Here is a 20,304-nt window from a genome sequence, read left to right on the forward strand (position 1 = left end):
TACGGCATACTTCTTTATTATACTTTATAACTTTATTTAAGCTAAAAACTTGTTATGGCTGGATTACAGTGTATTTCGAAATATATTTCCTAGAACGAATAGTAAGTTTAATGAGTGTATTTATTTGTGCTGCTACGAATCGAACTTGTTCAATATACCAAGACCATGATTGTATTCATTTCGAAACAAGCGTGCATCCCTCGCAGAGAAATACAACAAAGGTTTTGCACCAAATGCGGAGATAATTTATTTACAAAATAAAGCACATTTAGCGTGATTTACTAAACATTCCAAGAACAACTACTATGACGGACACTGAGGAAACACAGTCTGCTGCCAACACAACATCGATTACCTCCACAACGCCCAATGACAAAGACGCAGCCAAAAGTAAGCTAAAATCGCATATGATTAGATTATTTAGCTAATTGATTGTTTATGTTCTTGCTTTAAGTATGTGTTTTGCTAAATGCCACGGGAAATGTGCCCATCATCAAGAAGCGCACGTGGACGGTGGATCCCAACAAGACTGTTAGCTGGATACAAAAGTTTATACACAAATATCTAAAGCTTGATCAAAATGAGCAAATCGTAAGCAGTAAATATTCTATGCTCTCTAATATGTATTAACTTATATCTCCTTATGCAGTTTCTGTATGTGAATCAAACATTTGCGCCTGCTCCAGATCAGATCATAAAGAATCTATATGATTGTCACGGCACCAATGGAAAATTGGTTCTTTACTATTGCAAGAATCAGGCGTGGGGCTAAAATCGATATTTGGATAACATCATTTTTAAGTATTTATTATTTCTACTATGCGTTAATGTTTATGTTATTTAATTGTATGCAGTGAAAACCTTATAAATTTTCACAACTTTTATTTTACGCCCCGTTGCAAGTCTCATTAAACGACCATATTTGCAAAATAATAACAAATATAATTTAAATTAGTCGCCGCGCAGAGCTTCCAGTTCTTCAGCCGCCTCCTTGGAAACCCTGTGATATTTAGCAACTGTTGGGCGATAATAATAGGCCTGATAATCGTTGCGTTCAGACATCTTACGACGCACCTCTTCCTCGAGCAGGCTTAAGGGAAAGTAGATGGAAATTAATAGTCTATCAAGAAAGAATTCTACTTATTTACTTACCGAATTTGTGCCTTCTCGTTCTCCTCGAAGAGATTGTGACACGCCTTCTCGTATTCCTGTTGCTGCGAGCTCAAAATGTAGCGTGCAATAAAGCGAGTGATTGGGTTCTACAAAAGAAAAGGACACATTATTATCGGTGTCTAACTGATTGATCACCCATGATTGTACCCTCTCGTATTCCCAGTGCTTGGGCTCGTAGTCGGCGGGCGTCTCAGCAAGCTGCGCGGGTCCAACAAAGACGTTGGCGTAGAAGACGAGAGCTGTGATCGGAATGACGCCAATCATTACGTAAAAGTGCAACAGATCCTTGAACTTGTCCCATTGGAAGCGCGATGGCTTTACGGTCATGTGATGATGTCCATGATCACCGCCCATGCGACGCACTTGCTGCTGCAGCGCTACAAGTAATTGAAGGATATGTATTGAATTTACGATTGCGTAATGTGGAACAAGTCTGTTTACTGTTTGTTTTGGTAAACCCATTACTTATGCTTACCGCTTCGGCACTCGGGTGTTAGCATCACTGCACGATTTTTGACGACCTGCGCCGCTGGCAATAGCAAACGGCTCCAACCAACCATTTTTATTTATACAAAATTTAAGCTATTTCTGATTTTTGCCTAAATAACGTGAACAGTAGTCGGTCAGTCCAGGGCTGGCGAATGTGTTTTGTTTTGTTTCATAGTAACATTCGATGACACATATCGAATATGTGATCGTTTTTAGTAATAATGACAGACGAGGAAAAAGAAAATTATAACATTTAAGAATGCAATATGGATGTTAAAAATATTAAAAATGTATTAATATTGGTATTATTTTATTAAAGTCCATTCATTGGCACCCATAGGAGTTGGGCAGCACTGGCGTAATTGAGGAGCAAAATACTGCAGTGGTTTTTATTTTTCCGTTACTCAATAAAACAGTTTTTTATTTTTAATGTTCTTGAAATCTTATTAGCTTTCAGAGCATAGTAAAATAATATGCGCAAAATAAACAAAAAAGTGGCGCTGCTGAAAAGCTCGCAGTTTTAACAACGATAATAAAAATACTTCAATTTGCCATATGTTCACAGTAAAAAATTATATTTGAAGTTCCAGCTTGCGGTCACACTGATGCAGAGTTAATCACAAAGTTTTTTTCGTCTAGCGTACAAAAAAGATTTTAACGTAATTTGTTTTGTAGAATAGTGAAAGAGCTGAAGGGCACATAGGTAAATAACATATGTGAAAAGTGACAGCAATAAATTGTGTAATTGAACATTATAATATTTTAAATAAGACTGCAGAAGTTTTGTGGTACCCAAACGGCAAAAACACCGTTGCGCTGTTGCTGCTGATAAAAAGCTCATTGACAAAAATAAAGTAAATAATACAATATGTGCGCTTGGCAATTGTCGAGTAAATGCGCAGTTCCATGATGAAAATTCTATTTGCACCGCTGACACTGTCTTATATTATTACTTAGTATATTAGTGAGAGGAAAAGAAAAAACAATTCATCCTTCTTCATGTACTAAAAATATTTTATGTATATGTATGTAGTACGCACATAATGTAACCATATTAAAAGTGACGAACAACAATGTGTGTGGACTCAAGCTTTCGATAAATAATAAAACAAGTCATAAATAGAATGAGTGTGTGGTAAAAATCAAAGATAACTATGCAAGCTCAACTTTTAAACAGCAATTTGACATTCACTATAAACAGCTACGTATGTGTGTTGTATGTATGTGTATATATGCAAATACTGTAGTTTGTTTTGGTGGTGGGCGTAGGCGTCGCCGCCATTCTCCTCCTGCCCCCTCCTACTTCATCTCCACCTCTGCGCGCGCGTTGCGTGCAAGTGTTTAGCTTCGGCCTCGGCTTGACTTGAACTTTACCAATTGCCGTGTCCGATGTCGACGTCGCTGTCGATGGCAGCAAGAAATAACCTATTGCTTATTCAATGTAAATAAATCGCTACTGCGCGCAATTCCTGTTCTGCCTTTGTTGTTGTTGTGGCGCATTAGCGATAAACGTTGGAGTATGTGAATCAGCGTTCATCAACATCATCAATAGCGACAGCAGCCGCGATAAGGAAGAACAAGAAAATAAGCTTGCTTTGGGGAACGTTCTTCCTCTTGTTGTTGTCAAAGTCAAAGTGAAATGTGACGTCATCGAGAGTTCTGTAGTGTTCTTTGTATTTGGCTAATGTAATTTTGTTTTTGTTTTACAGCTGTCGTCGTTTTTTTTTATCAGGCAACAGCAGCGACTCATTCGTTTCCTAGGGCGATGGATGCCAATTCACGTTTTCCAGCGCGTTTGCCAGGTAAGAGCTAAAAAACACAATGAAAACACAAAGAAAGAGATCCACTGTCTTAAATGACCGTTATTTTCGTTAGTGTAGCTATATCTTAAAAAATATATGTTTTGTTGAATGCTTTTGCGCCTCGCTTAAGAATTAAATCGTTTAAACGTAACTGTAACCAATTTTCTTGCCTTGCTGTAGACTAACAATTAACTGCCCCCAAGTTGCGCTCTACTAACCTCAATTCAAAACGTAACAACAAAATAAAAAAAAGTATGGCTATTTTGGTGATTCCCCTTCCCTTTGTAAATAAAAACTACTTTATTAAGGTCCGGTTTCTCCTCGTGGGAATAAAGAATTTTATTTTCTCAACGGTTTTAACTTACCCCTAAGTTAACCTTTAAAAAAACCGTACATCTAACAATTTGTCAGCTCAATGAGATAATAATTATAATATCGGTTATCAAATTGCTGATTTGAAATTGAGAAAATCGTATTGCTTGTAACTGTGATATAAATTTAACTCTCGCTTTAACTTAAACATGAGAAACCGGTCTTTAAAACTAAAATGAATAAAATAAAATTGTAAAAATCGTTAACCTATTTCAATTTTTTTTTTGTAAATTTTTGCAGTAGCTGCTGTTTGTTGTTAAACATTTTTGTGATTGTTGTGTGGCTTATAAAATAACTATTTACAATGTATATGGTATAAATTCACTCTTTCTCTCTCTCTGTTTCGCTCGCTCGTTCGTTCGTTTGCGCTCGTTTCATCTTGCTCTCTGTTTCTCTTTATAAATCTCTATGTAAATATGTAAAATTAATTCGAAATTCGATAAGAAACGACGATTACGTTTTAAGCCCGATAACTCATCAAATTCTTTCTGATTCTGATTCATGTTTTATTCACTTACTCAAACAAACAAAATACACACAAAAAACAAATCCGAACTAACTTGTTGCCTAAGGCCGTCAAAATACTACTCTACTACTACTTAAGTGAAAAGCATTACTTGTAAGATTGACTCTTTGAAATTCTGACCAATTGTTTCCAAAAAAAATCTTAAGAAATTAATAAATTGTATTCTCTTACACATGCACAATAAAGGGCCCGCCATTAGCTCAATTGTGGAGAACTCGGAATCGGATCCTCTGCCAAGTCTATCCGATTTGCATGACTGCGAACCAAAGCTGGAGTTTGATGATACAGAGCTGTTGACCTCAGCGCCACTTGAGAGTAAGAATTACAATTACTACATTACCATTATTATTATTTGCATATAATGAAAACGTTGAATGACTAAACACTTGATTTTTCTTGTTCATAGAAGATGTTATGGTTGGTGATTTTGTGCTAGCCGATGGTAAGTAAAGTGTGGAGACGTTTCTGTATATGTGGCTAATTATGTTGTAATTGTTATTCAGATTCCGATCTTGAGAACGAAGAACCCAACAATCCATTAGAGGACGATTTCGAGGAATTGCGCGAACAGTCGGAGAACACTCCATCGGTACTCAAGCAAAATAAATGTGATTTCCTGGGCACTGACAAGCAAGGACGTCACATTTTCGGCATTTACGCATCGCGTTTTCCAGAAAAATCCCAGCTGGAAGGCTTTGTGCGGTAACTTTAAGTAATTGTCTACTTTAAGATCAACAATTAAATGATTTTCTTTACAGAGAAATCATCAAAGAGATTGAACCCTTTGTGGAGAACGATTATATACTCGTCTATTTCCATCAGGGACTAAAAGAAGATAACAAGCCATCGGCGCAATTCTTGTGGAATTCCTATAAAGAGCTGGATCGTAATTTTCGCAAGAATCTTAAGAACCTGTATGTGGTGCATCCGACGTGGTTTATACGCGTCATCTGGAACTTCTTTAGCCCCTTTATCAGCGAAAAGTTTCGCAAAAAGCTAGTGTACATCGCCAGCCTCGATGAGCTGCGTCAGACGCTGGGCCTAGACAAGCTCAAGCTACCCGACACCATTTGCGATTTCGACGATAAACTGAATCCAAGTCGCAATCGTGCGATTCCAGCAGCCGCATCAGCATCAGCAACCCCCAATGGGCGGACAACGATGCAGTTTGGTGTGCCCTTGAAATTTATCGTAATGCACAGTCCATGCCTCAACTCGATACCGCCAATTGTGCGCAAGTGCGTGGACTCGCTCTCGATCACCGGTGTCATCGATACGGAAGGCATCTTTCGACGCTCCGGCAATCACTCTGAGATTATGGCGCTTAAGGAGCGTGTCAATCGTGGCGAGGACGTGGATCTCAGCGATGTGAATGTGCATGTTATTGCGGGTCTGCTCAAAAGTTTCCTACGTGATCTCGCCGAACCGTTGTTAACATTTGACCTGTACGATGATGTCACTAAGTTTCTGGACTGGCCCAAGGAGGAGCGTTCGCGCAATGTCACCCAGCTGATACGCGAAAAACTGCCCGAGGAGAACTATGAACTGTTCAAGTATATTGTGGACTTTCTGGTGCGTGTCGTCGACTGTGCGGACCTCAACAAAATGACCTCATCGAATTTGGCAATTGTGTTTGGTCCGAACTTCTTGTGGTCCGGTCGCAATAACACATCCCTGGATGAGATTGCACCGATTAATGCATTTGTTGACTTTGTGCTGCAGAATCACAAGGCCATCTATCTGATCGATGTCAATCAGCGCACGGTGACCGTCGATTAACCAACCCTTAATACCACCACAATCAAGTCCGTAATTTGTAAATTGTTTCCATTAAGTGTTTAGCCTTTAAGCCCGCTAAGTGGAGCACAGTGAAAAAAGCGCAAGCGTTCTTTCGTGTATAAAGTGTATTAATCTTAAGTTACAACAACAATTTACTCTTTTATTTAATGCCTCGTAAAATTGTATGTAAGGTTCTTTCTTCTCCACTATATCTGATCTTTTTCACCTTTTTCTTTTAACTGTATTCTGTACTCTGTATCTCAACCCTATAACTCATTTCATGCAAACAATTGTTAATTTACCAAAGAAATTTGTACTTTGTTTTATATATATAAAAAAAAGGAAAACTAAGAAACGAATATGATGCGATAAAATGTTATTTATACGAAACGCACATTCCAAAACTAAAAACACAAAAAAAAAAAACAAAACACTAAATGTAAGCGGCTGCTGAGCATCTAATTGGATTTTGTAGAAAATTCACAAAACATGATAAGTGTAGATTATTGAATTTCCTTATAGTAATACAAATTTTATATAACAAAACGGTATTGTTAAACAAAAAAAAAAAACAAAAATAAAGTACATGTTAAAATCTTAATAATCGGACAACTTGTTTTAAATTCTGCCATTGATGAAACCTTAAAAATTATTTATGAGTAATAAGAATTATTCACATATTTGTTTCGACCTCTCGCTGCGCTTGCGACGCATTTTGTGTTTTTTATTGGTATCAAAACAAATGGAGTCCAAATTGGAATATTAATTAGTTAGAGAACGATTACAATATAGTTGTGTACTGTTGCTTTCTAGGTTTAAATGTTGATGTTTTTCAGCTTGCGGTTTAGGTCATTGAATTTCATTATCTTACGCACAAAGAAGTCGCCATAACGATGCGAAACCTTTGTGTCAGCAATATGGATCATGTCATCATCAATGTAGAAATCGAGCTGCAATGTCAAGTAAACAAATTAGTCTTTAATTCTTCAGGTTATTTAAATTTGCAACTCACCTCAGAACCAGACTTGAAGGTGCCCTCGAGGCCACTGGGTCCCTTGCTCCAGACCAGATTGCGCATCTTGTGCTTGAAGCAGAGCAAACGAATAAGCAGCTTGGACACGTCATCCTCGCTGGCATTGGGATCGATGAAGGAAGCCAGTTTGGTCAGCGGCAATGTGGTGTACAACTTCAGATACGAGCGGGTGGTGGGCAGATCCTTTTGCTGTCGCACTTCATCCATAAATACCAGCAACTGATGCTCCATGGGATCCTTGACATAGTCCTCCATGGGCGCATCGGCCGCCGGGGGGCAAGGGCTCACAAATCGTGGGCAGGCGAACACAAAGAACGATTTGAAGACATCCAGATCACCGCACTGCATCTTGAACATGGCATCGTGATAGTTCTTCTCGCGCAACACCTGCTGAATGGACTCGTCAATGCACTGCGGATGCAGCACCAAGCAAATGGCCAGCAAATGATACATTTGCTCCGCCTGCTTGTTGATTTGATCGTTCTGGTACGAGCGGGTACTGTACAGCTGCTTGGTGCGCTGAATGTACAGCAGGATGTCGGAGAAAGTGCGAATGGCGTCGGCATAGCGACGCATCATCATGTAAGCGAAACCCACATAGTACGATGTGGAGATCTGGCAGGCGGGTATATGCGAGTAGGCAGATTTCTTGTGGATCTCAATGGGTTCCAGCACCTTAATGGCCTGATAGTAATCGCCCAGCAGCGAATGGACGCGCAGCAGACCGACAAGCGAGAAATAGCCAAGCATCTTGTAGAAGCCCAGTTTGCCAAAATCACCGGCAACTGTCTGGGGATCCACGCCTTGCGAGATGGCCTCCAACTGCTTCTTGATGTTGGAGATGTCCACGAGCGAGTGCAGCACATTGAGAATGCATAGAATGCTCCATACGTTGCTGTGATTCACGCACAGTTGCTGAATCTCATCCTGCGATTTGTCCGTCAGACGAGCACTGGCGCGGTGAATAGAAAAACGTTAGGTTCGACTTGATGACCACATAATCTTGATATACTCACCGGTATTGCGCAAAGTTCTGGAACTGATAGACAAACTCATCGACCAACTCCCACAGCCAGATGTCGGGCAACTCAAGCATCACAGGATTCTGGGCCGAAATGATTAGATTGAAGAAATCACAGTAGTTGAAGAACGAATTGATACGTTGCTCCAACTTAGGGCCACCAGGAATGCGCGCATGGATGTGACGATAGTACAACTCCTTGTACAAAATCAGAAACACCTTATCGTTGTCCACAATGGCGCCCACCTCCTGCTCCTCGGGCCATGCCGTCTTATCGAAATGATGATCACTGATTTGCGGGAATGTATTCTCATACATGTTCTGTATGTCATAGAGATTCCCCTCCTTAATCGCCTGACAGAAGTTCATGAGAAAGTACTTGACATTCTCGGGCATGCGGTTTGCGTAGTAGCTACGCTCGTACTCCAGATCCAATTGCGGATCACCGGTGTGCGCGTAATCATCGTAAAAGTCCTGTAAAATGGGTAAAATAATTTTATTTTGTTGTTGACGGTAGCGAAACACAAATAAAAGTTGGGTTATGTTTTTACTATTTTGCCCGGATGTGATTTCGCACAATTTTCGCAAGCGGTGTTGAAAGCAATTTGTGTACACTCACCGAATTATCAAAGTCTTCACCACCGTACATTTTGGCAATTTAAATATCTCTTGCTGGTCCACAAAATGCGAAATACTTTGCAACGTCTGACAAAACACGCCAACAAATTTTTCTGGCGTAGCAGAAAGGGAGCGTAACGTAAGCGCAACTGAGTATAAGTGAAGCGAATATGCGCTACGTTAACGCAAAAGTGCAAACGTATTGTGGATAGAGGTTATTCCCTACTTTAATTTGCAAAGATATTTATATTGAATGAAATTTTAAATAAAACTAGATAAATACCGATTTATATTATTTTGTATTTTGAAATTTATGTCATTGAAGATAAAAGACTTCTTAAGCTTTTTAATATTAGATGTGAGTAATATCCATATCGGCTCAATATGGCACTGTTAATGCTCTTTGGAGAGAATTAACAGCGGCTAGTTCAAAACCAAGCTTTACTAATTTTGTGAATATCTTATGCCGCATTTAAATGACCTAATTACTAGATAACATTTTTATTTTTTGTTGTATATTTTTCATAGATTAAAATATATTACAAAACTTGAATGCACTTTTAAAAGTAACAGCTATTGCAGAGCACATTCATCACTCGCTGTTAATAACAGTGTCTAGAACTGTAAAGTTTTTCGAAGCTAAAAACATCCATAACATAAAATTAAACGAACGAGACAGACGTGTGTGTGTCATCGAAACCCGCAGAAGAGTTAATTATTATATTTTTTGTAATAATCGAACGTGCAGCAGGCGCTGCAGTTACTAGTGCGTGTGTTCGGGTGTAATTCTTTCGCTATAGGCGTTTTCATTGATAATAATAGTCCGTTTTAAATAATAAAATTCGTTTGGTGTTCACGTTGACGACGCCAGAGTGCCGCGGGGTTGGCAAAACAAAAAGTTGCCCCGCTGTTGTGGACTTTTTGTCTGCAGCAGTTGAAATAAGTGTATTAACCTATTGTGGCTAGTTGGATCTGTGAAATAAATTATAAATGTCTCTTTAAATCATTGTTACGGCTGATTTGTGTGTACGAAATAAGAGCAAAATGAGACAAGCCATGAAAGCGACGACTTTAACAATTTCTTCCATTTGCTGCTGTTTCCTACTGCTGGGCAGCAACAACGTGGGAGTTGCACGAGCAGGTAATAAAATTCCACTAAATATAAGATTTATAAAGATTTTGTCCCAAAATCATCAGTTTTTTTGTGTAAAAATGGAGAATTAGATTAAGCCAAGTTTAGGGCGTGTTCCCCAAACGTTGCTCGAGAAGACTCGTCATTTTCCTCGTCTTTTTTGTGTTTGTTCTTCGTTTATAACTCAACTCTCCCACACTATCAATGTGTGCGTGTCTGCGGCTCTCTTGCTCTGTAAATATGACGATCACGCTCGCTACTCCCTAATTCTTCTCTCTCGCTCTCTCTGGCGCTCACGAGATCCAAACACTGCTTACGAACAGCGTTGGCAAAACAAAACTCAACAAACAACGCCTTTTTTACTACTCGTTCGTTTTTGGGAACTTATTGGGAGTTAGTAGAAAATTCAAATTGGCTGCATATTTTGTTTGGCTGTTGCCGGCATATATTTTGATTCCGGCAGCTGCAATGCGCATGCGGGGAAAAAGAACATATTGCTTATTGAATAATTTGAATGATATGCAATGCCATAAAAATCATTTTACACGTGTCTTCCTGCTCCATATGTCAACCCAACAAAATGAGCAAATATTTTGAAATGTTACGTTTGGGGTTCCAAACGAATAATTTTACGCTGTGTGCAACAATAAACATTGAAAGTTCATATGCAAACATTTTTATGACTAAAAATAAACAATTTCCACCGAAAAATTGTTCATTGCTTTTCAATGCTATGAAAGAGCCGGACAGACAGACAGATAGACGGACAGCTGGACCGCAAGACTCTTTTCCTAATTTATTTCCAATGCTTATAATTATTTCTTGGCCAAGGCGCAAATCATCCGCACTTCACAATTTCAGGGGAGAGGCGGAAATTACTTTTCTAAATCGGTCACGTCATATTTATTTCATTGAGAACATTAGCCAGATTTGTTTTCTCATTTTCTTTTTGTTTTATTATACATTTCCAATGTATTTTCGTGTGTAGTACATACTTGTCTTATGTTAAAAAAAACTACATTGTGATTGCCAAGTATAGTAATAAAAGCTGCTGAAATTGCGTGTAATTTGTCGATTTATATAGCAGAAAAAGTAAATTGTTTTTCTTGGATTTTAGTTGAGTTATCAAGAAACTAGTTCAAACTACATGCTTGCTTGGCTATTGATTATTTTTAAAAATCAAATGTCGTGCGTGTTTCAGTTGTTTATGTTAGGACTCATTCCATTTCAGGTACCTGTCACAGGACATCTAAATTGGGTTGGGCGTACATAAATATATACTATATGGTATATATGTATAGGTGCAGCGGTATATCTAGATTGACTTTTGCTAATCTGCTACATTTTTGCCCCCCTTTAAGTCACTGGTTGAACTTCCAAGTGCACATGAACTTTGGTAGTCTGTCTCCTGTTTGCTAAGGGTTGTTTTTGTTTTTACTGTTTACATATAAACTGCACCCACAAAGGCGACAGCGACGCCAACCCCTTTTTGGGGGGATGATGTCGTGAGACGACAGACAATTGTTGTGGAGGCGAGGATTTCCGGGGACCTGTTATCACGCCTTGCCGCTTCTTTCTGCGTCTGTCTAAGTGGGCACTTTTCTACTGCAGGCAGTCGCATAATAATAATAATAATGTCATGGCGACCAACTGTGTTTACACACAAACAATCAGTCCGATAACAGATTGCACTGCAATAGCGACAGACAAATGCCGTATGTTTATCCTTTCGAAGCCCTTATTTATTGCTCATAAAAAAACCAAGGACTTTGCCCACCCTGAATATAATGAATGCCACTCAAAATTTATAATTGAAAATCTTTATATACGAGGCGACTCGAAATGTATTGGCTGCTGTCCAAAGCGTAAAACTTTTGTTTTTGTTTTGGAATTTTTCAACTTAATTTATTTACGCCTGTGACAGTTTATATATGTAAACTTGTGCTTATTTTTGAACATTTAGGTCAAACTTGCGGTTTGCTTTTTTACTGATTATATCTTTCTTGCTTTATTGTTTTTGCAGATTCTTTCAGCGATTACTTTTCCGATTACGAATGCAACCAGCCGCTGATGGAGCGTGCCGTTTTAACGGCCACTTCGTCTTTAACCGAACGTGGTCCAGACAAAGCGCGTTTAAATGGTGAGTGCAATTTTTATTATTTTTGAGTGTTTGTTGAGTTATTTTCTTTTTTTACTTGTTACTCTTACTTATTTGAGTTGTTTTGATTAGTTTAGTAATTTGCGTAATAAGCTCCCCTTAGTTAGCCGCCATATTGTTTAAAATTATTCTGCAAAGCTCGTTGACAGCTCTACTCGCTAACAAGCCCTGCTAACTCGTCAGAAAACTTTTGTCGCCGCTTTATGCTGAATGACACCAAGCGAGAAGAAGCAGCAGCGTATTAGCAAATTAGTTGATTAAGCGAAAAAAACGGAATGTTATAGAAATACGTAAAATAGTTTGTAAACCACAAGCACACACAACAACAATCCAAATGAACAAACACATCTGCACACGTTGGGCATTCGATTTGAGCACATGGACGCCAACTCTGCCACAGCTGACGCATGCGGTGGCTGCCATACAAATCGAGGAGCGGACACGCCTGATGAAATTTCATTTCATCGATGACTTTCTGTCCTCGCTGATTGGCCGTCTGCTAATGCGCAAATTTGTGAGCACGTGCACCAACGAGCCGTATCATCAAGTGCACTTTGAGCGTGATGTGCGCGGCAAGCCATATTGGGTGCCATCCAAGTCCGCCAAGGATAACAGCTCAACGCTCAGCTTTAATGTCTCTCATCAGGGCAGCCTGGTGCTGTTAGCGGGTATTCGAGGCAGTCGGGATGACGCTGAGTTTGGCATTGGCACAGATGTTATGAAGATCGAGTATAGTGGCGGTAAGCCATTGGCAGAATTCTTTCGCCTCATGCAGAGCAAATTCTCGCCCCAGGAGTGGAGCTACATTGGGCGACCACAGCACACGGAGGGGGCACAGCTCAAGGCATTCATGCGTCACTGGTGCCTCAAGGAGGCCTACGTTAAGGAACTGGGCGTGGGCATTACTGTCGATCTCGAAAAGATAAGCTTTGCCGTGGACACCACGCATCCGCTGGAGGAGGCCGTCTCCCCACTGTGCGCCACCACGTTGCGTTGCAACGGCACACCCATGACGCAATGGCACTTCGAGGAGCATTTAATCACACAAATACTGCGCGGCGATTGCGTTTCGCAATTGTTTGCCGCACGAGAATGCGCGCTTTGAGTTTGTGCCTTTCCAGGATTTGATAGAGCCAAGTGCAATCGCTGAGCAGCCCGAGGTGGTGGAATACTGCAAACAGGCGCTGCTGAAGCCGCAGAAACGACATTCCTAGCACAGAAACAATAGCATATAGAAATTAGCATAATCTTTGATACTGTAATAAATCTCTTTACATAAACGATAAGCAAAAATGACGAGTAGCAACAGCTAGTGTAACTATCAGGGCTGCAAAACGAGGAAGTTTTTGTTTGGGTTGGGTTCGGTTCAAGGCTTTGAGCCCGAAAGCTTAACGAAGTTTCTTTACTTGAAGGGTTTTTGCAAGGCTTAAAGCCGAAGTTAAATATAAACCAATGAAATTGATTGCATTTTAAAATATTTACCATTGTAGAATAAATATTTCAAATTTTATTATTTATTGCCTATTATCGATTTTTAAAAGGTGTTCAACTAGGGATGTTATTTTTCAAATAACATTAATGCAATTTAATTATGTAAAAATCCTTTTAAATTCTGAACCGGTTCATTGAGTTTACCTTTTAGTAACGACTTTCAGCCCTGGTAAACATGAATTTGTGATAGCTCACTGCTGCTTTACGATGAAGCTCCAAGCAGCTGTCGGCATAAATTTTGATTTGCTTGCTAAAAATAACAAAGCAAGGAAAAAGGAAGCTAGAAGAGACGTAAGCCGGAAATATGATTAAAAGGCAATAAACCCAGAAATGTAGGCGCTTGTAATGGACCCCAGACATGGGCCAGACAACTGTGTTTGTTAAATAGCAGGAGGGAGCATAGAGTACCGTCAAGGGTAGCGATTTGTTAGGCAGTTTTACTCAGTGTATTTTGGTTGTTTTTCGCCTCGTTTTTCGGAATTGTTTACCAAAGTTTTGTCGATGGCAAGTTTGATGATGGCATTGAACCCAAGTTTGAGCGCAATTCAACTCAATTCAAACTATAATCCTCGACGATCCAGAATACACACACACACAATATAATTCACACAGTCTTTGGACACACCGGGCCCATTAATGGAAACAATGGAACAGAGGAGAAAATCCGACTGTGGCAATTGTTTATGCTCAGTCCGTGTGCCATGTCCATTTAGTGTTAACACCAGCACTTTTGGCATTTTTCTTGGGCTCACCCCTAAACCATTTTTCCCACTGCAGTCTGCTGCATTTTGCGAATTTTGTGCGAGGGGTTGATCTCACCCCTTGCTCGACAATCGATTGAAGGACCTTTGCTTGTTATATTCGCTCTGAACCACTTGCAGCTGTCAAACGAAAATGGTCTTAAATTATGTTCTCTTAATTGGCGGGCAGGCGGCAATTTATATTACTATATTGTTGGTTGCCCAACATTTTGTCTGTAGCTAATCGAGTTGGCAATTTTTATTTTGTTTTTATTTTGATTTTTAAATTATCATTAATTTTTACTGCCCCAACCAACCGACAACCCGATAATCCACCCCCGATGACTTGACTTACTAAATGGTTATTAGCTGGCACCTCTTGGTCAGCCAAGCACTCGGACTTTGATCAGCGTCTGATTATTGATTTGGGTCTGGTGAGGAATGTCACGCACATAGCGCTGCAAGGACGACCGCACAGCAATGAGTATGTGACCGAATATACCATTAGCTACGGCATCACAGACCTCGAATTTGCCGACTATAAAGAGCCCGGCGGCAACGTAAAGGTAAGAGAGACTCAACCACCCGCCCAATCTCTAATCCTCCCAGTGTACAAATGTCATCTAAATGTGGTGGTGGTTCATCTGGCTACAAAACTGAGCAAAAGATTATGATTTTTATTAACATTTTATTTTATTTGTATTTTGGCTTGAGCTTTATTTTATTTTTTTCTTGGTTTACGGCATGTTTTATGTATTCATTTATTTGGTAACTAATAGTTAAATGCTTGATTATCACACACACACTTTCTTCAATTCTAACCTCTATACAACTAAATTGCACCCGGTGCAGGTAACTCTGCTTGGACGCCCGTCGAGAATACCTATAATCACTTTCTAACACTCGATCTGGGCGAGGCGATCATGGTGCGCAAGATCGCCACCATGGGACGCATGCACACCGATGAGTTTGTCACGGAGTATATCGTTCAGTATTCGGATGATGGCGAATATTGGCGCTCGTATGTTAATCCCACGAGTGAGCCGCAGGTATTGTGACTAATCCTAACCATAGATCAAAAGCATAAACTAATTCAAAATGCATAACTAAAACTCACTGCATGGTGGCAGCATTACAAATCTGTATGTTTGTATCTGTATACTAATTTAATTTTACGTATTGTGCAGATGTTCAAGGGCAACTCTGATGGCAATAACATACACTACAATATCTTTGAAGTGCCCATCATTGCACAATGGGTGCGCATCAATCCTACACGCTGGCACGATCGCATCTCAATGCGTGTCGAGCTCTACGGCTGTGAATACAGTAAGTTCAGAGTACATTTTACCAGATAAAAAACTAATATTTATATTCTTCTGGCAGTTGCGGAGAACCTTTATTTCAATGGAACTGGCCTGGTGCGTTATGAGCTGAAGGAACATGCCATTGCATCGTTGCGCGAGTCCATACGCTTCCGTTTCAAAACCGCCTTTGCGAATGGCATTATGATGTATTCACGCGGTAGTCAAGGCGATTACTATGCGCTGCAGCTGAAGGACAATAAGATGGTGATGAATGTGAAACTGGGAACCAACTCGATGGCATCGCTTTCAGTGGGCAGTCTGCTGGATGACAATGTGTGGCACGATGTTGTTGTTTCGCGTAACAAACAGGACATTATCTTTTCCGTAGATCGTGTCATTGTGCGTAGTCGCATTAGTGGTGATTATACACGCTTGAATCTCAATCAGCAGCTGTACCTAGGCGGTGTGCCAAATGTGCAGGAGGGTCTCATTGTTCAGCAGAACTTTTCGGGTTGCTTGGAGAATATTTACTTCAACTCAACCAACTTTATACGCGTCATGAAGGACAGCTACGAGCTGAACGAAGCCCATTTGTACACCAAAGTGAACAGTCTGTTTGCCTGTCCGTCGCCCTCAAATTATCCAGTTACCTTCACGACGCGTGGCTCGTTTGTCAAGCTAAAGGGCTATGAGAACTCGCAGCGTTTGAATGTGTCCTTCTATTTCCGCACCTACGAGGAGACGGGCGTCATGGTGCAGCATGAATTCTATTCGGGCGGCTATGTTAAAGTCTTTTTGGAGTTTGGCAAGGTTAAAATCGATTTGAGCATGAAGGACAGGCCACGAATTATACTCGACAACTATGAGGATCAGTTCAATGATGGCAAATGGCATTCATTTGTGCTTTCGATCGAACGCAATCGTTTGATTATCAACATCGATCAACGGCCTATGACAACGACCAAGAATATACAGATTGCCACGGGAAGTTTGTATTACATTGCTGGCGGCTTGGATCGAAATGGTTTTGTGGGCTGCATGCGTCTGATTTCGGTGGATGGCAACTACAAGTTGCCCCAGGATTGGGTGCAGGGCGAAGAGGTCTGCTGTGGTGATGAAGTAGTGGTCGATGCCTGCCAGATGATTGATCGCTGTAATCCCAATCCCTGCCAGCACAAGGGTGTCTGTCATCAGAACAGCATGGAGTTCTTCTGCGACTGTGCGCATACTGGCTATGCTGGCGCTGTCTGTCACACCTGTAAGTTGTCACAAAAGATACCTTTTAATAATTTATATGCCAACTCATTGCTGTTCGTTCGCTTTACAGCCAACAATCCATTGTCCTGTCAGGCGCTGAAGAATGTGCAACATGTGCAGCAGCGTGTCAACCTCAACATCGATGTGGATGGCAGCGGTCCGCTGGAACCTTTCCCTGTTACCTGCGAGTTCTATTGTAAGTGTCGCCCGCTATAGTTTGACCCAGCAGAAAATTAATTGTCACTTTCCTTTGCAGCTGATGGACGCGTCATCACCACGCTGAGTCACAGTCAAGAGCACACAACCACAGTGGATGGTTTCCAGGAGCCGGGCTCCTTTGCGCAGTCCATTATGTACGATGCCAATCAGCTGCAGATCGAAGCGTTGCTCAACCGCTCACACAGCTGCTGGCAGCGACTGAGCTACTCGTGTCATTCCTCGCGTCTTTTCAATTCACCTTGTAAGCAGTTAGTTTAGTGAATGCATTTTTCAACTTATTAACACTTTCATCTCTATAGCTGAGGCTGGCAACTTCCGTCCATTCGCCTGGTGGATCTCGCGTAACAATCAACCCATGGATTACTGGGCAGGCGCTTTGCCCGGTTCCCGAAAATGCGAATGCGGTATTTTGGGCAAATGTAATGATCCCACCAAGTGGTGTAACTGTGATTCTAATAGCCTGGAGTGGACTGAGGATGGCGGCGATATTCGTGAAAAGGAACATCTGCCGGTGCGTGCAGTGAAATTTGGTGACACTGGCACCCCGCTGGACGAAAAGTATGGTCGGTACACCTTGGGTCCTATGCGCTGTGAGGGCGATGATCTGTTTAGCAATGTGGTTACATTCCGCATTGCCGATGCTTCGATTAATCTGCCGCCGTTTGACATGGGACATTCGGGTGATATTTATTTGGAATTCCGCACCACACAAGAGAACGCTGTCATCTTCCACGCCACTGGTCCCACTGATTACATCAAGCTGAGCTTGAATGGCGGCAACAAACTACAATTCCAATACCAAGCTGGCAGCGGTCCACTTGGTGTTAATGTGGGCACCAGCTATCATCTGAATGACAATAACTGGCACACGGTGAGCGTGGAGCGCAATCGTAAGGAGGCGCGTCTTGTTGTCGATGGATCCATCAAGGCGGAAGTGCGTGAACCCCCAGGCCCAGTTCGTGCTCTGCACTTGACCTCAGATCTGGTTATTGGCGCTACCACGGAGTATCGTGATGGTTATGTGGGTTGCATTCGTGCTTTGTTGCTCAATGGCAAAATGGTGGATCTGAAGGACTATTCCAAGCGTGGCTTATACGGCATTAGCACAGGTTGCGTGGGTCGTTGCGAGTCGAGTCCTTGCCTCAACAACGGCACCTGCATTGAACGCTACGATGGCTATAGCTGTGACTGCCGTTGGAGCGCCTTCAAGGGACCCATTTGTGCAGATGGTAAGTGAAGATTTTGCCAACACTTTGGGACGTTAATAAACTGTTTGTTTTCTTGCAGAAATTGGCGTCAACTTGCGTTCCGCTTCAATTATTCGCTACGAGTTTGAGGGCTCTTTCCGCTCCACAATTGCCGAGAACATTCGCGTGGGCTTCACCACCACCATACCCAAGGGTTTCCTGCTGGGCTTCACCTCGAATCTGACTGGCGAATATTTGACTATACAGATCTCCAATTCAGGTAACTTGATTAAGCTATTATTTAAATAACTTTGCATTAAAATATTGTTTATTTCAGGTCATTTGCGCTGTGTCTTTGATTTTGGTTTCGAGCGACAGGAAATTATATTCCCTAAAAAGCACTTCGGCCTAGGTCAATACCACGATGTGCGTTTCATGCGCAAGAACAGCGGCTCAACGGTGGTGCTGCAAGTGGACAACTACGAGCCCGTTGAGTATCACTTTGATATCAAGGCTTCGGCGGATGCGCAGTTCAATAACATTCAATACATGTACATTGGAAAGAACTTGTCAATGACGGATGGTTTTGTGGGTTGTGTGTCACGCGTGCAATTCGATGATATCTATCCGCTCAAACTGATGTTCCAACAGAATCCTCCCAATAATGTCAAATCACTGGGCAGTAAGTGATTCCCAATTCAATTATAAATACTTTACTTCAATTTCGTGTTTGTCTTCTAGCAAATTTGACTGAAGACTTCTGCGGCGTGGAGCCGGTAACGCATCCGCCCATTGAAATAGAAACTCGCCCACCACCTTTGGTGGATGAGGAGAAGCTGCGCAAGGCATACAACGAAGTGAACTCGGTGCTGCTGGCATGTAAGTACTATTACTGTTCCTTCTATGAATTCTGTTCTAATACACATTTTCTTACTTATAGTCTTGCTCGCAATCCTTTTCCTCCTGCTGTGTCTGATGTTCTTCCTCATCGGTCGCTACTTGCACCGTCACAAAGGAGATTATCTGACGCATGAGGATAATGGCGCCGATGGTGCTGATGATCCCGATGATGCTGTGCTCCACTCGACCACGGGTCACCAGGTCAGGAAGCGTACGGAGATTTTCATCTAAATATCAACCAAATCGAAGATCCGCCATTTTGTTGAAAATCAATTGCCTTAAACAAACAACAGCAGCATAACTCACAAAATTTTCTATACACTTTCAATCAAACGAATTAGGATATAAATATTATAGATGATCAAAAGGCTTTCTCCACGCACACACGTACACACACTGCCAATGATTTTGGGCAAGTTTTTTGCTTCAAATTTGGTTGACAATTGGTTGCTAAAATTATTACACTTACCGTGACGTATCTGTAACGCTTTGATTTTTGTTGTTTTATGGCATTTTATTTTAATTTGTGTAACTCGAATCTTTTGAAACTCTCAATAGTCATCCAAAACCGTCCATTTTTGTTTAGTTGACTTTTATACACAATTTTGTTTACCAAATTAAGTTACAATTGTACTTTTAAGTGCTCGGTCAAAACCAGCCAAATACATTTCTGTGTATTTGTGAATGTGTACCACATACAGTAGATACACATAAGCGACAACATTCCATTATAATTAATACGATGTTCACACACTTCTCTCCTCTATATATTGTATAATGTACATCATTTCAAATGTCTTCTAATTTACAAAAAAAGAATATAAAAACACAAAAATGATTGAAACAAATCAAGTGAATCATTTTGTGTAGTACAATAAAATGCTAAGTTTTAAACATTTAGTAAAACAAAAACAAAAACGAAAACGAATTGTATTTTTGGAAAATGCAATTGCATATTTGAAATATACTTTATAACATATGTATATATGGATAGAACTACTGCAAAAACATCTATACGCTGTGTGTTTACACAGTCACTGACATAATAATAAAGAATTTTCAAATTTCAATAAAATTAATTATAAATACAAGACGACGAG

At 40.7% G+C, this 20,304-nt stretch overlaps 6 protein-coding genes across 10 annotated transcripts; 4 read left to right on the forward strand and 2 right to left on the reverse strand.

The window, feature by feature from the left end:
* Positions 1-173: 173 nt before the first annotated feature.
* LOC117567951 (autophagy protein 12-like) lies at positions 174-962 on the forward strand. Its single transcript, XM_034248250.2, has 3 exons — positions 174-390; positions 455-591; positions 650-962. Exons 1-3 carry the CDS (start codon positions 306-308, stop codon positions 770-772), a joined length of 345 nt encoding a protein of 114 aa, XP_034104141.1. The 5' UTR covers positions 174-305; the 3' UTR covers positions 773-962.
* Positions 781-1,819, reverse strand: LOC117567950 (NADH dehydrogenase [ubiquinone] 1 beta subcomplex subunit 5, mitochondrial). Its single transcript, XM_034248249.2, has 4 exons — positions 1,649-1,819; positions 1,321-1,550; positions 1,153-1,259; positions 781-1,090 (listed from the first exon to the last, which is right to left on the reverse strand). Exons 1-4 carry the CDS (start codon positions 1,731-1,733, stop codon positions 952-954), a joined length of 561 nt encoding a protein of 186 aa, XP_034104140.1. The 5' UTR covers positions 1,734-1,819; the 3' UTR covers positions 781-951.
* Positions 1,820-2,245: 426 nt separating this feature from the next.
* LOC117571573 (rho GTPase-activating protein 68F) lies at positions 2,246-6,572 on the forward strand. 3 transcript variants are annotated; one of them, XM_034253784.2, is made up of 6 exons: positions 2,246-2,365; positions 3,372-3,464; positions 4,549-4,677; positions 4,769-4,804; positions 4,866-5,064; positions 5,121-6,572. In XM_034253784.2, exons 2-6 carry the CDS (start codon positions 3,428-3,430, stop codon positions 6,139-6,141), a joined length of 1,422 nt encoding a protein of 473 aa, XP_034109675.1. In that variant the 5' UTR covers positions 2,246-2,365; positions 3,372-3,427; the 3' UTR covers positions 6,142-6,572. The 3 variants fall into 3 exon arrangements, with proteins under 3 accessions (XP_034109675.1, XP_034109674.1, XP_034109677.1); XM_034253783.2 differs by having other exon boundaries at positions 4,772-4,804; XM_034253786.2 differs by lacking the exon at positions 2,246-2,365 and adding an exon at positions 4,409-4,455.
* Positions 6,573-6,821: 249 nt separating this feature from the next.
* On the reverse strand, positions 6,822-9,018 carry LOC117571572 (eukaryotic translation initiation factor 3 subunit L). The gene is made up of 4 exons (XM_034253782.2): positions 8,815-9,018; positions 8,191-8,669; positions 7,154-8,126; positions 6,822-7,091 (listed from the first exon to the last, which is right to left on the reverse strand). The coding sequence occupies exons 1-4, from the start codon at positions 8,842-8,844 to the stop codon at positions 6,957-6,959; spliced, it is 1,617 nt and encodes a 538-aa protein (XP_034109673.1). The 5' UTR covers positions 8,845-9,018; the 3' UTR covers positions 6,822-6,956.
* A 457-nt stretch (positions 9,019-9,475) lies between these two features.
* On the forward strand, positions 9,476-20,278 carry LOC117571571 (neurexin-4). 3 transcript variants are annotated; one of them, XM_034253780.1, is made up of 12 exons: positions 9,476-9,954; positions 11,969-12,085; positions 15,187-15,383; positions 15,522-15,663; positions 15,721-16,899; positions 16,969-17,094; positions 17,155-17,358; positions 17,417-18,346; positions 18,405-18,584; positions 18,642-18,986; positions 19,046-19,183; positions 19,245-20,278. In XM_034253780.1, exons 1-12 carry the CDS (start codon positions 9,858-9,860, stop codon positions 19,433-19,435), a joined length of 3,846 nt encoding a protein of 1,281 aa, XP_034109671.1. In that variant the 5' UTR covers positions 9,476-9,857; the 3' UTR covers positions 19,436-20,278. The 3 variants fall into 3 exon arrangements, with proteins under 3 accessions (XP_034109671.1, XP_034109670.1, XP_051860284.1); XM_034253779.1 differs by lacking the exon at positions 15,187-15,383 and adding an exon at positions 14,704-14,900 and having other exon boundaries at positions 19,245-20,276; XM_052004324.1 differs by lacking the exons at positions 9,476-9,954; positions 11,969-12,085 and adding an exon at positions 14,758-14,900 and having other exon boundaries at positions 19,245-20,277.
* Positions 12,174-13,465, forward strand: LOC117571574 (L-aminoadipate-semialdehyde dehydrogenase-phosphopantetheinyl transferase). Its single transcript, XM_034253787.2, is given in 2 exon segments — positions 12,174-13,150; positions 13,152-13,465. Coding segments are annotated over 2 exon segments (879 nt in total). The 5' UTR covers positions 12,174-12,437; the 3' UTR covers positions 13,318-13,465.
* Positions 20,279-20,304: the final 26 nt, after the last annotated feature.

The sequence above is a fragment of the Drosophila albomicans genome, chromosome 3 (genome assembly GCF_009650485.2).
Source record: "Drosophila albomicans strain 15112-1751.03 chromosome 3, ASM965048v2, whole genome shotgun sequence".
NCBI lineage: Eukaryota > Metazoa > Arthropoda > Insecta > Diptera > Drosophilidae > Drosophila > Drosophila albomicans.

Excerpts from the sequence above, each read along its gene's own strand:
- LOC117567951 (XM_034248250.2), top strand. The coding sequence starts at position 306 with ATGACGGACACTGAGGAAACACAGTCTGCTGCCAACACAACATCGATT. Across the intron at positions 391-454 it reads TGACAAAGACGCAGCCAAAA|TATGTGTTTTGCTAAATGCC; the intron begins GTAAGCTAAAAT and ends TCTTGCTTTAAG. Across the intron at positions 592-649 it reads TTGATCAAAATGAGCAAATC|TTTCTGTATGTGAATCAAAC; the intron begins GTAAGCAGTAAA and ends CTCCTTATGCAG.
- LOC117567950 (XM_034248249.2), bottom strand. The coding sequence starts at position 1,733 with ATGGTTGGTTGGAGCCGTTTGCTATTGCCAGCGGCGCAGGTCGTCAAA. Across the intron at positions 1,551-1,648 it reads AACACCCGAGTGCCGAAGCG|CGCTGCAGCAGCAAGTGCGT; the intron begins GTAAGCATAAGT and ends AATTACTTGTAG. Across the intron at positions 1,260-1,320 it reads AGCACTGGGAATACGAGAGG|AACCCAATCACTCGCTTTAT; the intron begins GTACAATCATGG and ends TTTCTTTTGTAG.
- LOC117571573 (XM_034253784.2), top strand. The coding sequence starts at position 3,428 with ATGGATGCCAATTCACGTTTTCCAGCGCGTTTGCCAG. Across the intron at positions 4,678-4,768 it reads GACCTCAGCGCCACTTGAGA|AAGATGTTATGGTTGGTGAT; the intron begins GTAAGAATTACA and ends TCTTGTTCATAG. Across the intron at positions 4,805-4,865 it reads TGATTTTGTGCTAGCCGATG|ATTCCGATCTTGAGAACGAA; the intron begins GTAAGTAAAGTG and ends ATTGTTATTCAG.
- LOC117571572 (XM_034253782.2), bottom strand. The coding sequence starts at position 8,844 with ATGTACGGTGGTGAAGACTTTGATAATTCG. Across the intron at positions 8,670-8,814 it reads GTGAAGACTTTGATAATTCG|GACTTTTACGATGATTACGC; the intron begins GTGAGTGTACAC and ends CCCATTTTACAG. Across the intron at positions 7,092-7,153 it reads CCTTCAAGTCTGGTTCTGAG|CTCGATTTCTACATTGATGA; the intron begins GTGAGTTGCAAA and ends TTGACATTGCAG.
- LOC117571571 (XM_034253780.1), top strand. The coding sequence starts at position 9,858 with ATGAGACAAGCCATGAAAGCGACGACTTTAACAATTTCTTCCATTTGC. Across the intron at positions 15,384-15,521 it reads ATCCCACGAGTGAGCCGCAG|ATGTTCAAGGGCAACTCTGA; the intron begins GTATTGTGACTA and ends CGTATTGTGCAG. Across the intron at positions 16,900-16,968 it reads TGGCGCTGTCTGTCACACCT|CCAACAATCCATTGTCCTGT; the intron begins GTAAGTTGTCAC and ends TTCGCTTTACAG.